General features: G+C 43.5%; 1 protein-coding gene across 6 annotated transcripts in view; it reads left to right on the forward strand.

Annotated features, from left to right (window-relative positions):
• Window positions 1–16,463, forward strand: part of abca3b (ATP-binding cassette, sub-family A (ABC1), member 3b) — a 98,579-nt gene that overhangs the window by 36,845 nt on the left and 45,271 nt on the right. For all 6 annotated transcript variants that reach the window (XM_069905272.1, XM_069905273.1, XM_069905274.1 and 3 more), the window contains 5 exons: window positions 1,696–1,812; window positions 3,513–3,633; window positions 6,199–6,372; window positions 11,923–12,104; window positions 13,848–13,994. In XM_069905272.1, the coding sequence (XP_069761373.1) occupies window positions 1,696–1,812; window positions 3,513–3,633; window positions 6,199–6,372; window positions 11,923–12,104; window positions 13,848–13,994 (741 nt within the window). The remainder of the gene's footprint in view (window positions 1–1,695; window positions 1,813–3,512; window positions 3,634–6,198; window positions 6,373–11,922; window positions 12,105–13,847; window positions 13,995–16,463) is intronic.

Here is a 16,463-nt window from a genome sequence, read left to right on the forward strand (position 1 = left end):
AAGTCGGGAAGTTATGGAAATGATTATGATTAAAGAAGAGGAAGTACTTGGATAGGCAGGGTTTGGTGAGGAACAGACAACATGGATTTGTGAAGGGGAGATCATGTTTGACAAACCTTATCAAATTTTTTTGAGGAGGTTACTAGGAAAGTTGATGAGGGTAAGGCAATGGATGTTGTATATATGGACTTTACTAAGGCCTTTGATAAGATCCCTCAGGAAGGTAAGTTAGGGAAGTTCAATCATTAGGTATTAACATTGAAGTAATGAAATAGATTCAAAATGGTTGAATGGGAGATGCCAGAGAATAGTGGTAGATAACGGTCAGAATGGAAGCCGGTGACTAGTGGTGTGCCTCAGGGTTCAGTATTGGGTCCATTACTGTTTGTCATATACATTAATGATCTGGATGATGGGATGGTCAATTGGATGAGTAAGTATGTAGATGATACTAAGATAGGTGGAGCTGTGGATAGTGGAGAAGGGTTTCAAAGCTTGCAGAGGGATTTAGGCCAGTTAGAAGAGAGGGCTGAAAGATGGCAGGTGGAGTTTAATGCAGATAAGTGTGAGGTGTAACATTTTGATAGGGCTAATCAAAATATGACATACGTGATGAATGGTCGGGCATTGAAGAGTGCAGTAGAAGAGGGTACATAGTTCCCTGAAGATGAAGTCATATGTGGATAGGGTGGTGAAGATTGTTCAAATTGTACAAGGCATCAGTGAGGCCAAACTTGGAGGATTGTGTACAGTTTTGGTCACCAAAGTACAGGAAAGATATGAACAAAATTGGAGAGAGTGCATAAAATATTTACTTGAATGTTGCTGGGGTTACAGGGTCTAAGTTACAGGGAAAGGTTAAATAATTTAGGTCTTTATTCTTTGGAGCACAGAAGGTTGAGTGGGGATGTGACTGAGATATTAAAAATTATTAGGGGTATAGATAGAGTTGACATGGAGAGGCTTTTTCCTTTAAGAAAGGAGGAGATACAAACGAGGATATGAATTGAGAGTTAGGGGGAAAAGTTTAGAGGAAACATGAGGGGTGACTTCTTTACTCAGAGAGGGGTGAGTGTGTGGAGTGAGCTTCCAGACGAAGTGGTGAAGGCAAGCTCGATATTAGCATTTAAGGAGAAGTTGTTATATGGTTATATGGAAAGGAATAGAAATGGGCTGAGTTCTGGATCAGTGGCAGGATGATCCAGGAGATCGAGGAGGAAATTAGGATCTGGAAGTGAGGCTGGTTTGAGATCAAGCCTGGGCCAGGTGCCGAACCAGGTGGTGGGATGGGTTCTTGATCTGCAGATGAGGAAGGAGTTCTGCATTCAGCCTGCATCTGGTGGTGGGATAGGTCCTGGATCTGGCCCTGGACCTGTCCTGCACTCAAGCATCGGTCCCAGGACAGGCTCCTGATCTAGCAATAGGTCAGGTTGTGGACCTGGCATCAGTTTTGGATCCAGCCCTGGGATAGGTTCTGGAATAGATGACAGAGCATGAGTATCCTGGATCCCCTAAATATGCAGTTTCTGGACATGGTGATAAGAAAGTCTGGTGTTCTGGAATTGATTAAAGGTTTTACTAATTAATCGATGCTGACATTTTCTATTCACATTAGTTAATGGAAATAACTTTATTCGAACTTGAGCCTTATAATAAAATATACAGAAGCAACATGAATTGCCTTTGTTTCCTCAGGAATATATGAAGATGATGGGACTGAACAACTGGCTGCATTGGTCAGCCTGGTTTCTCAAGTTCTTCCTTTTTCTTGTTTTGTCAGTTTTCATCATGACTCTGCTCCTTTGTGTTAAGGTAGGTGGCAGTTCAAGCTTTTCTTTTACTTTCCCTATACATTCACTTTTACTGCACTGAGGGAGCTCTGCCCCATCAGAGGGGCAGCCGTGGGGGAGCTCTGCCCCATCAGAGGGGCAGCCGTGAGGGAGCTCTGGCCCGTCGGAGGGGCAGCCGTGAGGGAGCTCTGGCCCGTCGGAGGGGCAGCCGTGAGGGAGCTCTGGCCCGTCGGAGGGGCAGCCGTGAGGGAGCTCTGGCCCGTCGGAGGGGAAGCCGTGAGGGAGCTCTGGCCCTTCGGAGGGGCAGCAGTGAGGGAACTCTGCAGTGCCAAAGCAACGGCGCCAAAGAAGTGTTGCCCAAACCAAGGGATCAATTAGGTGGTGCAGCGTGGGGGAGGTTCAGAGGAGTTTCATGGGGCAGGATCAGAGTGGGGGGGTGTGTGTGTATCAGTGATTTAGATTATGGACTGGACTTTGTGGCCAAGTTTTCAGATTTTACAAAGATGGGTGGAGGAGCGGTGTCGTGTTGAAGAAACAGGGAGGCTGCTGAAGGACTTAGACAGATTAGCAGAATGAACAAAGAAGTGGAAAATAAAATACAATGTTGGAAAGTTTTCAGTAAAAGAATAAATAGGAAGACTATTTTATAAATGAAAAATTGAAAATTCCCAGATACAAAGGGACTTGGTTCTCGAGCAGGGTAGCCTGAAGGTTAACTCGCAGATTGAGTTGGTGGTGAAGAAGGCAAATGCATCGTTGGCATTGATTTCAAGAGGAATGGAATATAAGAGCAGGGGCATGACTTTGAGGCTTTATAAGGCACTGGTGAGACCTGTCTGGAGTATTGTGAGCAATGTTGGTCTCCTTTAAGAAAGGATGTGCTGATGTTGGAGGGGGTACAGAGGAGGTTCACAAGGATGATTCTGGGAATGACAGGGTTATTATATGAGGAATGCTTGACAGCTCTTGGCCTGGACTCCTTGGAATTTAGCAGAATGAGCGGTGGGATCTCATTGAAACATTTTTCATGTTGAAAGGCATGGACAGAGTAGATGTAGAAAGGTTGTTTCCCATGGTGGGAGAGTCCAGGACAAAAGGGCACAACTTCAGGATTGAAGGGCATCCACTTAGTCAGAGATGCGGAGGAATTTCTTTCGCCAGAGGGTGGGGAATCTGTGGAATTTGTTGCCACAGGTGGTTGTGGAGATCGGGTCATTGGGCTTATTTTTAAAGTCTATAGATTGATAGGTTCTTGATTAGCTAGGGCATCAAAGGTTATGGCAGAAGGCCAAGCAGTGGGGCTGAGTGGGAGAATGGATCAGCTCATGATTGAATGGTGAGGCAGACTCGATGGGCTGAATAGCATACTTCCTTTGGTCTTGTAGGCAGGATTGGAGGTGGTGCGCTGGGCAGGATTGGAGGGGGTGCGCGCAGGGCAGGATCGGAGGGGGTGCGCACGGGGCAGGATCAGGACAGGATTGGTTTGGGTGGATCAGGAACGGAGTGGGACTGGAACAGAGGGATTGTGTAGGCCAGGATATGAAGAGGTGGGCCAGGTCCTAAGGGATGTAGGGGCAGGAATGGAGAGGTGGGACAAGATCAGAGGCACCAGGGCGGGATCAGCGGATTGTGACCTGAACTAATGCTGATCACTGGAACTGTGTTTGTTGCTATGGTGACTGGGTGTTGGGGAGCTAACAGTTTTCACATTTCCCTTGGCAGCTGATGAGGAACACGGCAGTCTTGCAGCATAGCGACCCCACGCTGGTATTCTTATTTTTGCTGTTTTTTGCCAGTTCTACAATTTTTTTCAGCTTCATGGTCAGTGTGTTCTTCTCCAAAGGTACGTGAAGGCAACCTGTGTCCTAGCGAGAGTGCCACGTGTGGCCACATCAGTCCCAGTTTCAGTGACGGGATATATTTATTAGATTCCCATTTCGCTCCTCTTAGGACTGCAGATACTCTATTCTGTTTCAAGACCAGCTTGCTGGAATGAGGCTGGGAGGTGAAATGTTGCTTCAAATATGACAGTGTTTTAAGAGGTAGAGGGATAGCATTACTGATTGGAGAGAATGTCACGGCTGTACTGAGAGAGGACACCTGGCAGGATTCATCTCGTGAGCCTCATGATTTGCACAAGCAGATCATGGAAAGATGTTAAAGTGAGGTCATAGTCATGGGTGATTTTAGTTGCCTGGGCTCCCTTAGCTTTTCCAAAGCTTTTGATGGACCAGAATTTGTCAGGTGCATCCAGCAGTGTTTCTGGAATCAATATGTGGATCTTCTAACTGGGATTAGGGAATTGACCTACAAGGAGAGACTAAATCACCTCGGATTATACTCACTCAAATTCAGAAGAATGAGAGAAGATCTTATAGAAACATAAAATTATGAAAGGGAGAGATAAGATAGAGGCAGAAAAATTGTTTTCACTGGTAGGTGAGACCAGAACAAGGGGACATGGCCTCAAGATTCAGGGGAGTAGATTTAAGACAGAGATGAGGAAAAACTGTTTTTCCCAGAGAATAGTAAATCTGTGATATTCTCTGCCCATAGAAGCAGTTGATTCTACTTCATTAAACATATTTAACGTTCAGTTAGATAGATTTTTTAAATAAAAAAGGAATTAAGGGATATGGGGAAAAGGCAGGTAGGTAGAGTTGAGTCAGTGATCAGATCAGATCTTATTGAATGGCAGAGCAGATTCGACGGGCCGCATGGCCAACTCCTGCTCTTATTTCTTATGTTCTAGAATGTATGGAGAATGAACCTGGCCAAGTGATTGAAGCTTCCCGAGAGGAGCATTTAGTGAACAGTGACCAGATTCGTTAAATTCTAAAAGGACCTTCAATATTTCACACTTGGAATATTATGTTCAATTCTGGTCGTCTCATTACAGGAAGGATGTGGAAGCTTTGAAGAGGGTGCAAAGGAGATTTACCAGGATGTTGCCTGGATTGGAGAACATATCTTGTGAGGCAAGGCTTTCTTCTTTGGTGAAGAAGGATGAGAGAGGAGTTATGAAACAGCTAACTGGAGACGGAGAAAGTGGATTTGGAGCAACTATTTGAGGATAAATCCACATCTGATGCAGGAGTCTTTTAAAGGCCAATTGTTTCATTCAGAACCAGCATATTCCTGTGAGGACAGCAAGGATCAAGAACTGTGAAGGACAAGGGATATTGTAAGTTTAGTCGCAAAGAAAATGGAAGTACTATATATGTAAAGTTTTAGAGGCTGAAATCAGCCCTTGAGGAATGTAAAGGAATCAGGAAAAAACTATTAGGAATGCACAAAGGTAAATGAAATGTCCTTGGCAAGTCAGATTAAGGAGAACCCCAAGGATTTTTTTATATGTAGATTAGGAGGAACAGAGTAGGTCCATTCAAGGACAAAGGATTAGGGTGTCCGGAAATGGGCAAGGCTGTTAGTACTTTTCATTTATATTGACCACTAAGTGATAGTGTGATTAGGGAATGGAAAGGTGATATTCAAGGGCAAGTCAATAATAAAATGAAGGGAAATGCTGGGCATCTTGAAAAATATAAAGATGATGTTTCCAGGACCTGATAGGTTCTAACCCAGGATACAGAGGGAAGCTGGTGAAGAGATTGCTGGTACCTTGACATGGATCACTAAATACTGATTATGTGCTGGAAGACTGGAGAATAGTGTACGTTGTTCTTTTCAGAAGGGGTAACAGTGACAAATTAGGAAATTATCAGCTGGTGAAGCTTACATCGGTGGTGGAGAAATTATTGGAGAAGATTCTTCATGGCAGGATTTACTCCTTTGGAAAAACATGGACGCAATCATCATGGCTTTGAGAGGTGGGCTTATGGATGTTGTCGGCATGGAGCTGAGTAAAGAATTGAGAAGGCTTCTCGTGCTGGGTTATACTCCAGAAGATTAAGTCACATAGTATCCACAGTAAGTTCAGTCAAAAATTGGCTTGGTCAAAGGCGGCAGAGGATAGTGTAGAAAGATGCTTTTTTCAACTGGAGGTCTGAGACCAGTAGCATTGGAGTTCTCCAAACTGTAAAGTCTTTCAACCGAACTCATCTCTAACTTTGCCAATTGCCAGAATTTGACCTGTATCCCTCTAAACCTATCTATGGAATGAAACAGAAAAATCTGCAGATGTTGTGACTGTTGTGCAGGTCACACAGCATCTATAGGAAGCAAAGGGTAACCAATGTTTCAGGCACAAGAGCATGGTCAAGGTACGAGCAAAATGAAGTGCCATGTATCTGTGCTGGGGATGACCGATAAATGCCTGCCTTGCTGGTTAGGCCAGGTCCTCCTGGGGATGGGCGATAAATACTGGCCTTGCTGGTGATGCCTTTTCCTGGGGATGGATTTTGTAATATCTGTGTTGCGTGAGTACTGTCCATTTCTTTCACTTCAGCCAATGCAGGAGCAGCAGTCGGTGGGTTCCTCTACTTCCTAACCTACGTGCCCTACTTTTTCATCGTACCCCGTTATCAGGCAATGAATTTCACACAGAAAGTGGCCGCGTGCTTATTCTCCAATGTTGCAATGGCAATGGGCTGTCAGTTAATTGGCATGTTCGAAGGGAAGGGTAAGGATTATGCGATTGGTTTACAACCCTTGAAACTTCTGATTAATTTGTCAGAGATTTGTATTAAAAGATGCTCCTCTGCCCACCAATATTCCCTCTAATTCTTAGGAGTCAGTGAGTGCAAAAATCTGATGTTGTGCAATTTTTTTTTCTTGTGAAGCATGTGTGCACTGAATACTTGTGCAAATGTAAACCTGAAATTGTTTCAAGATCATTTTAGCCTAATCTATCTCTCATGGCGAATAAAACTGTATTGGCATCTTTTAATATAATATACAAGTATGATTGCATTCTACAAGTAACGTATTTCGTTAAGATTTTATTCTGTACTTTATCTTAGGTCATTCACCCTTTGTGCACACATTAACTTCCTTTGTGTGCTGGTTGCAAACCATGTGTGCACGCACACAGCTTAGAGGGAACAGATTGCCCACCACATCGCTGCCTTTCTATACTGATCTCACTTGCATGCATGAATTCCATATCCCTCCAAGCCCTGCTCCTTCAACTACGTCCAGTGCCACTTTAATATTGCTACTGTTACTGCCTTCTCCACCTCCTCTGGCAGCTCATTCTCGAAATCAACCATGCAATCGGTTGGTTACCATTCCACGAACCGCTGAGTTTCTCAATAACATTAGATGATTCGCCTCATTGACATAGGGAATAGTGGTTAGCCCATGCTTATGGTCACACTTAGACACCTCCTCACATTTGAGTCCTTCCCTATAACCTGGTGAGTTTGTTCCAAGCCTGCATTTCCTTTGTTTTAATTTAAAATTACCAGTTTATTATTGTACATGGAAGAATGATGTACAGTATATTTGCCCCAAAATGCTTGCTTGCTGCAGCTATTGTTGAGAAAATAGCTAGTCAGTTATTTAAAGTGTGGATGAACAGAAGGACCTTGGGAGTCAAATCCATCCATCCCTCAAGGTCATCGCACAGGTTGATAGGAGAGTTAAGAAGGCCTATGGAATGCTGGGATTCTTTAATAGGGGGATTGAGTTCAGGAGTAGAGAGGTCATGTGGCAACAAATTTCTGGAAAGACCAAACTTAAGAGTATTGTGTTCAGTTCTGATCACCTCATTAGAGGAAGGATGTGGAAGCTATGGAGAAGTTGAAGAGGAGATTTACCAGGATGTTGCCCGGATTGGAAAGCAAGTCTTATGAGCAAGATTAGCAGAGCTAGGGCTTCTCATTTGGAGCGTAGATAGAGGTTTAGAAGATTATGAGAGGCATAGATAGGGTGGACAGCCAGCACCTGTTTCCCAGGGCAGGAACAAAGTTAAGGGAGGGAAGTTTAGGAGAGACATCAGGGGTAAGTTTTTTACACAGTAAATTGTGGGTGCTTGAAATGCCTTGCCAGGGATGATGGTGGTGGAGACTGAAACATTAGAGGCCTCTAAGAGATTCTTAGACAGATGGAAGAAAAATAGAGGGTTTAGTATTTTTTAGGAAGGAACAACATATGGGTCGGCACAATATCGAGGGCCAAAGGGCCTGCACTGTGCTGTATTGTTCTATGTTCACAAAATTAGCCCAGTATCTAGAAACGTAGAAAATAGGTGTAGGAATAGGCCATTTAGCCCTTCAAGCCTACACGGCCATTCATTATGATTATGGCTGATCAGTACCCGGTTCCTGTCTTCTCCCCATACCCCCTAATCCCCTTGGCCACAAGGGCCAAATCTAATCTACACTTAAATATTGACAGGGAACCAGCCTTGGAAACAACCTTTCTGTGTCTAGTCTGTCTAAACCCTTAAGAATTTTATGTTTTTATAAGATCCCCCTCAATCTTCTAAATTCCAGAGAATACAAGCCTAGTCGATCCAACCTTTCTTCGTATGCGAGTCCCTCCATCCCCAGTATCAGCCTAGTGAATCTTCTCTGCATCCCCTCCAAGGCCAGGATATCCTTCCTCGGTTAAGGCGACCAAAACTGCACACAATACTCCAGATGTGGTCTCACCAAGGCCCTGTACAGCTGCAGCAGGATCTCCCTACTCCTGGACTCAAATCCTCTCGCTATGAACGCCAACATACCATTCACCCCCCTCACCGCCTGTTGCACCTGCACACCCACTTTCAACAACTGATGCACAGCAACACCCAAGTCTCGCTGCATCTCCCCTTTTCCTAAACAGATACCATTTAAATAATAATCCTCTTTCCTGTTCTTACCTCCAAAGTGGATAACCTCACATTTATCCACATTATACTGCATCTGCCATGTCCTGGCCCACTCGCCTAACTTGTCTAAATCACCCTGCACTCTCCTAGCATCCTCCACACAGCTAACCCTGCCACCCAACTTCATACTGCTATCTATTTCCATATCTTAAACAACTGCAGCCCCAGCACTGAGCCTTGTGGTACCCCAGTCGTCACTGGCTGCCACTCTGAATCCATTTATTCCTACTCTTTGCTTCCTGTCCCTCAACCAATTCTCTATCCACCTTAAAACCATACCTCCTATAACGTGCTCTTTAAGTTTATATGCTAGTCTTCTGTGCGGAACTTTATCAATGCCTTACTAAAGTCCAGATATACCACATCCACTGATTCTCCCCTATCCACTCTACTGGTTACATCCTCGAAAAACTCTATTAGATTCATCAGACATGATTTCCCCTTCACAAAACCATACTGACTCTGTGCGATGATACCACTACTTTCCAAATGCACTGCAATTGGATCTTTATTAACCAATTCTAGCACCTTCCCTACTACCAATGTCAGGCTAACTGGTCTAGTTTCCCGATTTTTCTCTCCCTCCCTTCTTAAAGAGTGGGGTTACGTTGGCCACCCTCCAATCCTCAGGAACTAATCCAGTATCCAAAGAGGTTTGAAACATTATCACCAACGCATCCACTATTTCCTGGGCTATTTCTTTCAGTGATTTCAGATGCAAACTATCCGGCCCCGGGGATTTATCCACCTTTAATTCCTGCAATTTAACTAATGCAACTTCTCGACTAACAATTATTTCCTTTAGTCCCTCCGTCACAATAGATCCCTGATCCTCAATAATTTCGTGTAGATTAGTTATGTCTTCCTTGGTGAAGACAGAACTAAAATAGTAATTCAAACAGTCTGCCATACCCTTGTTCCCCATGATCAATCAACTCATCCTTTTCTGTCCGCAACGGACCCACATTTGTCTTAACTAACCTCTTTCTCTTAATGTATCTATAAAAGCTTTTACAGTCATTTTTTATGTTCCCTGCCAGCTTCCTTTCATAATCCCTTTTACCTTTCCTAATTAATCCTTTTGTCCTCTGCAGAACTCTGAATTTGTCCCAATCATCAGGGATATTATTCTTTTTGGCTAATTTGTAAGTTCCTTCTTTGGATTTGACACTCTCTCGGATCTCCCTTGTAGCCACGGATGCGCTACCCTCCTCGATTTATTCTTCGTACAAACTGGGATGTACATTTTCTGCACTTGCTCCAAGCTATCCTTAAATGATTGGCATTGCATTTCTACCATTAGTCCTTTAAGTACCATTTGCCAATTTATTTTAGCTAATTCACATCTCATACCATCAAAGTTACCCCTCTTCAAGTTCAAAACCTTTGTATTCGTATCAACTCTGTCACATTCCATCCTAATAAAGAATTCCACCATATTATGGTCACTCTTGCCCAAGGGGTTCCTCACAACAAGATTGCTAATTAACCCTTCTCCATTACTCAATACCCATTCTAGAATGGCTCGTTCCCTCATCGGTTCCTCAACATGCTGATTTAGACCCAACAGTATCAGACAGATGATTTCGCTGTAAAAAGGAAATGGGAACAACAATTCATGCAATTTGGACATGTGAGAAAGTGGAAAAATTTTGGGAAGATCTAAACCAGATACTAAATAAAATCACAAAAAGCAATATACCAAAAAACCCAGAGATCTTCCTCCTAAGTAATATAAGAAACAAAGAATTTGGACTTGATTTGGATGGAGCACAAAAAAGCTTTGTTATGATAGCCCTAGCTGTAGCAAAAAAATGTATTATGTCAACCTGGAAATTAGAAAACAACTTGAGAATACAACAATGGTATATAGAAATGAATAAATGTATTCCATTAGAAAAAATAACATATAATTTAAGAAATAACATTACAATATTCGAACAAATATGGGAGCCATACATGAAACACAATAGAGAAATCCTACCGTGGACTTCCACCACCTAAAATGACAGAAGGAGAAGATAACGAAGAGAACTGACTCAGTAAAATTTGTTGTTTATTTTTATTAAGTGACAACATTGTTTAACGGGTTAAATATATCTTATAGATTGAACTTCAAATAAATGGGGAAGGGGGTGAGGGAGGGAGGGAAGGGAGGGGGGAAAGGGGGAGAAAAGACACGATATATTTAAGAAGAAAAATGTCTGTATGTTTCTTGCTCAATATGGTTTATAGTGTGAAAAATAAAAAAAAATTTTTTAAAAATGGTGATTTAGAAAACAATCCCGCATACATTCTAAGAAATCCTCTTCAACCTTACCCTTACCAATTTGGATCACCCAATCTACATGTAAAGTCGCCCATTACAACTGCCGACCCTTTGTTGCACGCATTACCAATTTCCTTCATGACTCCTTCATTAACCTCACTGCAACTGTTAGGCGGCCTGTACACTACTCCCACTAGCGTCTTCTTTCCCTTTGTATTTTGCAGCTCTACCCATGTGGATTCCACATCCTCCTCACTGATGTCCTTCCTTTCTATGGCATTCACCTCTTCCCTAACCTACAAGGCTACTCCACCTCCTTTTCCATTCTGTACAGATGGTGATAATGACTATTAAGGATTAACGATAAATGTTCACAGTTAAAGTGTGTAGAATATTCTGCCATTTGTTTTATAAATAATTTCAAAGTTCCTCTTCTTAATTTTTAAACATCTTTCCTGGTTAATTTTTTATGTGTCTTGCCTCCACTTCCTTTTGACAATGCAGTGGGTCTGAGCCCTGCACATAAATAAATCTTCCAGATTCATCAATAGGAAGGAAAAAGATGAAGTCTCATTCCTGGTTGTGCCATTTTCCCAGACTGTTGAACCACATTTTTTATTTCACCTTACTATTCGAGTGTCAGTTTGCTCTTTGTAATTGTCCATCATTCTTTCCCAAGTTCTGTTCTAGTCTATTGGAAACAAATTGTTTCATCCCATGTCCCTTCCAAGTTTTGAAAAGACGATCTGCAGCACATTTAGCATTTAGTTGGTTAGCGCAGCGCTATTACACCACCAGTGATCAGGACTGGGGTTCAAATGCCATGCAACCTGTAAGGAGTTTGTACCTTCTCCCTGTCTCTACGTGTTTTCCCCAGGGACTATGGTTTCCTCCCACCCTCCAAACACGTACTTGAAGTGATAGATCAATTGGGTGTAATTGGATGGTCCGTTACTGCGCTGTAGGTCTAAATTTTAGTAAATGTGGTTTGTGCAAAAAGGACATGAACTGTCATGTACTACCAAAAGACATGAGCACCTGGTGTTGCTGGATTACTTCCTGATGTCCTCTGTATTTGCTTGCAGGTACAGGTATCCAGTGGGCAAACATTAACCAGCCGGTCACTGTGGACGATGACTTCACCATTTCCAATGTGATAGTCATGTTGATATTTGATTCCATGTTTTATGGTTTGATCACTTGGTATGTGGAAGCTGTGTTCCCGGGGGAATACGGAATGCCAGAAGTCTGGTACTTTTTCATCTTGGTAAGTTGCTTCAAAGATTAAATTACACTGAAACTGTAATGAGCAGTAGTGTGAATCCCCATCCTGTATATCTACACTTCTCCACATCTGTAGATTTTTCATTTCTTCACCCACCTGGCTGACCAGTTCTCACGTTGCCCAGTCACAACTCCCATCATTCAGCTTCCTTCAATCTTCCAGACTCATGATTGGTTGCCTCCACAGCAATAACTCCCATCGATGTAGCACCTTTCCCCCAATGAGAAGTATCCCAAAGTGCTGCACAGGTGTATTATCAAGCAAGAGCAGAGAAAGCTTGAAATTTCAGCAAGGTAATGTAACATCAGATGAAAGGTCAACTCTCTTTCATTCTCCACAGATACCCAGACTCTCAAGCAGTTTTTATTGTGCATGTCCAGCATTTGCAGTTTTTGTGATTTCTCAAACAACACTGTGGTCAAATGGAAGGGGAATGTGTCGAGTTGATTATAGGGCTCTTAAAAGCATTGATGAGCAGAGGGATCTGGGGCACCGGGTTCATTGCTACTTGAAAGTTGCCATGCAAGTAGATGGGCATATGGGTGGAGGATTTGAGTAGAAGAGCAAGGAAGTCACATTGCAGCCATATAAAACTTTGGTGAAGCCACACTTGGAGTACTGTGTGCAATTCTGGTTTCCCATGACGGGGAGGATGTGGAGGCTTTGGGAAAAGTACAGAAAAGGTTCACCAGGATATTATCTGCTTAGAGGGTATGAGTTATGGAGACAGGGCAGCATGGTTAGCACAACTTTGTTACAGTACCAGTGACATGGGTTCGAATCTGGCACTGTCTGTAAGGAGTTTGTACATTCTCTCCATGTCTGTGTGGGTTTTCCCCATGTACTGCAGTTTTTGCTCACTGTTCAAAAACTTAAGTTAATTGGGGTATTTGGACTGGCATGGGGCTGTGGGGTAGAAGGGCCTGTTAGCATGTTGCATGACAAAAAAAATTGGACAAACGTGGGTTGTTCTCAAGCAGAAGGGCCAAAAGCTTTAGAAGACCATCTTTTTTTTTACTCGCTCTCCTATTTATCCCTCTCTGGATTGAGCCACAGCTTCTTTAAGACATTTGAGCTGCCATGTAATGCCAGGATAGGACATCTGTGTGCCAGAGCTTTGGCTGACCCATGGTGACTCCTGGCAGTGATCTTCCCCACATACTGGGTGTATCAGCACATTGGAACTGAGAACCTGCTCTGAATCACCAAGTTTCAGTTCCAATCACTTTCAGAATCTAGAATCAGAACTGTCCCTGCGTGCAAGGGGAACAGTTGTTTGAAATTCAGTAATAAACAGAATCTATAAACATGGAACCAGATAACTTCTGACATTGGACAGGCCCTTCACGCAGCCTGTGGCCTCTCAGGCATCATCTTCCTTGCAGCCTGGCACAGCAAAGCAGTGACAAACTAATATCATGTCAATGGGGTGGGTCCAGAGCACTGGACCAGGGCAGGAGGGAGGCTCAAGGGCTCAGCTCTCCCATTTTAACTATTGTGTATAGGTGTGGGTGTCCCTGCAAGGCCTTTGACCCGGGATGTCAGTTGGGCTTGTCCAGAGGTTCTTGTTAGAGAGTCACAATCTACTCCCACTTTGACTCTTGTCCTAGATCAACATCCATGTCACTTGGTGACAGCAGCTGGTCTCCTCCATATTTTGACACCGGACAGGACAGGAATAATTTAAGCCGAAATAAACTGCCTTAACCTTTGGTGTTTCCTCAGCCCTCGTATTGGCTCAAGATGCCGAGAACAGCCTACATTAAAGTCAGCAATGAGGAGGAGGAACCAGAGCTTGCCCAGAACAGCGAATACATTGAAGATGACCAGTCTGATCTGGAGGCTGGAATCAAAATCAAAGACTTGACCAAGGTAAGAGTGTAGCAGAGATGTCGGAGAAACCCTGAAGATCTTGTTCATTCAGAGTTGGGTGGAGATGCAGTCCTCACCATGTCCAAGAATAGCTGAGCTGTGGGTGAACAGAAACCGTTCAGTCCTAAGTTTGACTTTTGTCTTGAGGGATCCTGAACTTCAGCAGGTGGGATGGAGATAAGAAGTAAATCAGCTACAATCTAACCAAGTAGTGGGACCCAGAGAAACGTGAGCACAGGCGCATGTCATTTTCAAGAGGAGGTGTATGAGATGTAGTGGAATACCTAATAGTGGATGTGTCCCCGGGACCAGAAGAAATCTATCTCAGAATACTATGAGCAGCAAAGGAGAGAAGATAGCATCATCATTAGCCACAGGTAAGGTACCATAACACTCAAAAATATCTTGTTATATCTTTATTTATGAAGGGCAGCAGGGACAAGCAAGATAGCTACAGGTCAGTGAACCTTGCGTACTGGTAGGGAAATTACTGGAGAAAATTCAAAGGACAGGACATGTAGATTTAGAAAGGCAGGGCTGATCAGGGATAGGCAGTGTGGCTTTCTGAGGAGCAAATTCTGTCTCACTAGCTGATTTTGTCTTTTGTGGAGGAAACAAAGGAGATTGATGAAGGCAGAATGGTAGATCTTGTCTACATGGATTTGAATCAGGCATTTATCAAGATCCCTCAGGCAAAACTAAGGCAAAGGCACATGGGATCTGAGATGAGCTGGCTAATTGGCTTGGTGCTATGAGCTTGAGGGTAGTGGTGAAAGAACGCTTGCCTGGTTGGACCTCTATGTCTAATGGTGCACAGGAACTTTGCTTTGAATGTTGGAGATACGTTTAGTATTGTGGTTTTCAAACATTTTCTTTCCACTCACATACCTCCTTAAGTAATCCCTATGCCACAGATGCTCTGTGGATTACTTAAGGGATTGCTTAAGGTGGTATGTTGGTGGAAAGAAAATGTTTGAAAACCTCTGTTTTAATCGTACCTAATTGACTCGTTATGTGCACAGTTTCATAACGCCAAAGAAAATGGGCCAATGACAATTTTTCTCAAGCAAAATATTTCAGTAACAATTGGGTCTAGAGCAATGGTTCTCAACCTTTTTTCTTCTCCACTAACATATCACCTTAAGTAATCCCTTACTAATCACAGCACCTATGGCATAAGGATTACTTAAGATGCAAGGATCGACAACGAGATAGACAACAATCGCCAAGGCAAATAGCGCCTTTGGAAGACTACACAAAAGAGTCTGGAAAATCAACCAACTGAAAAACCTCACAAAGATTAGCGTATACAGAGCCGTTGTCATACCCACACTCCTGTTCGGCTCCGAATCATGGGTCCTCTACCGGCATCACCTACGGCTCCTAGAACGCTTCCATCAGTGTTGTCTCCGCTCCATCCTCAACATTCATTGGAGCGACTTCATCACCAACATCGAAGTACTCGAGAAGGCAGAGGCCGACAGCATCGAATCCACGCTGCTGAAGATCCAACTGCGCTGGGTAGGTCACGTCTCCAGAATGGAGGACCATCGCCTTCCCAAGATCGTGTTCTATGGCGAGCTCTCCACTGGCCACCAAGACAGAAGTGTACCCAAGAAGAGGTACAAGAACTGCCTGAAGAAAGCTCTTGGTGCCTGCCCCATTGACCCCTGCCAGTGGGCTGATGTCGCCTCAAACCGTGCATCTTGGCGCCTCACAGTTCGGCGGGCAGCAACCTCCTTTGAAGAAGACCGCAGAGCCCACCTCACTGTCAAAAGACAAAGGAGGAAAAACCCAACACCCAACCCCAACCCACCAATTTCCCTTGCAACCGCTGCAACCGTGTCTGCCTGTCCCGCATCGGACTTGTCAGCCACAAACGAGCCTGCAGCTGATGTGGACATTTACCCCTCCATAAATCTTTGTCCACGAAGCCAAGCCAAAGAAATGTCAGTGGAGAAAAAAAGGTTGAGAATCACTGCTCTAGACTTAAGGTGAGTGGAAAGAAAAAGTTTGAAAACCACTGGTTTTGTCAGTTTGAGACTGACATGAAATTTGGCAGTGTCATGGATAGTGAGAAAGGTTGTCTAAGGCTCTATCAAAAAAGAAATCAATTAGAAAGTAAGCAGAGTGTTGTCTGATGGAATTTAATCCTAACTAGTGCGATGGATGAAGTTTGGAAAGTCAAATAAAGGCTGAATACTGAGTAAATGGTAGGGTATGTATGATGTAGATGAACAGAGAGTCAATAGTCTTCCAAGTCGATAGTCTTCTAAACATAGCAATGCAAGACCATAGGCTGGTGAAGAAGGCAGATGGCAAGTTTACAAAACACGAGTTCAAACACACTTGCATTATTGTGTGCAATTCATTTGCCACACTTTGTGAGAATGTGGTAGCTCCAGAGAGAGTGCAAAGGAGATTCACCTAGATTTTGCCTGAGATAGAACAGCACAGTACAGTCTCTTC

Source organism: Narcine bancroftii, chromosome 12, assembly GCF_036971445.1.
Source record: "Narcine bancroftii isolate sNarBan1 chromosome 12, sNarBan1.hap1, whole genome shotgun sequence".
Classification (NCBI taxonomy): domain Eukaryota; kingdom Metazoa; phylum Chordata; class Chondrichthyes; order Torpediniformes; family Narcinidae; genus Narcine; species Narcine bancroftii.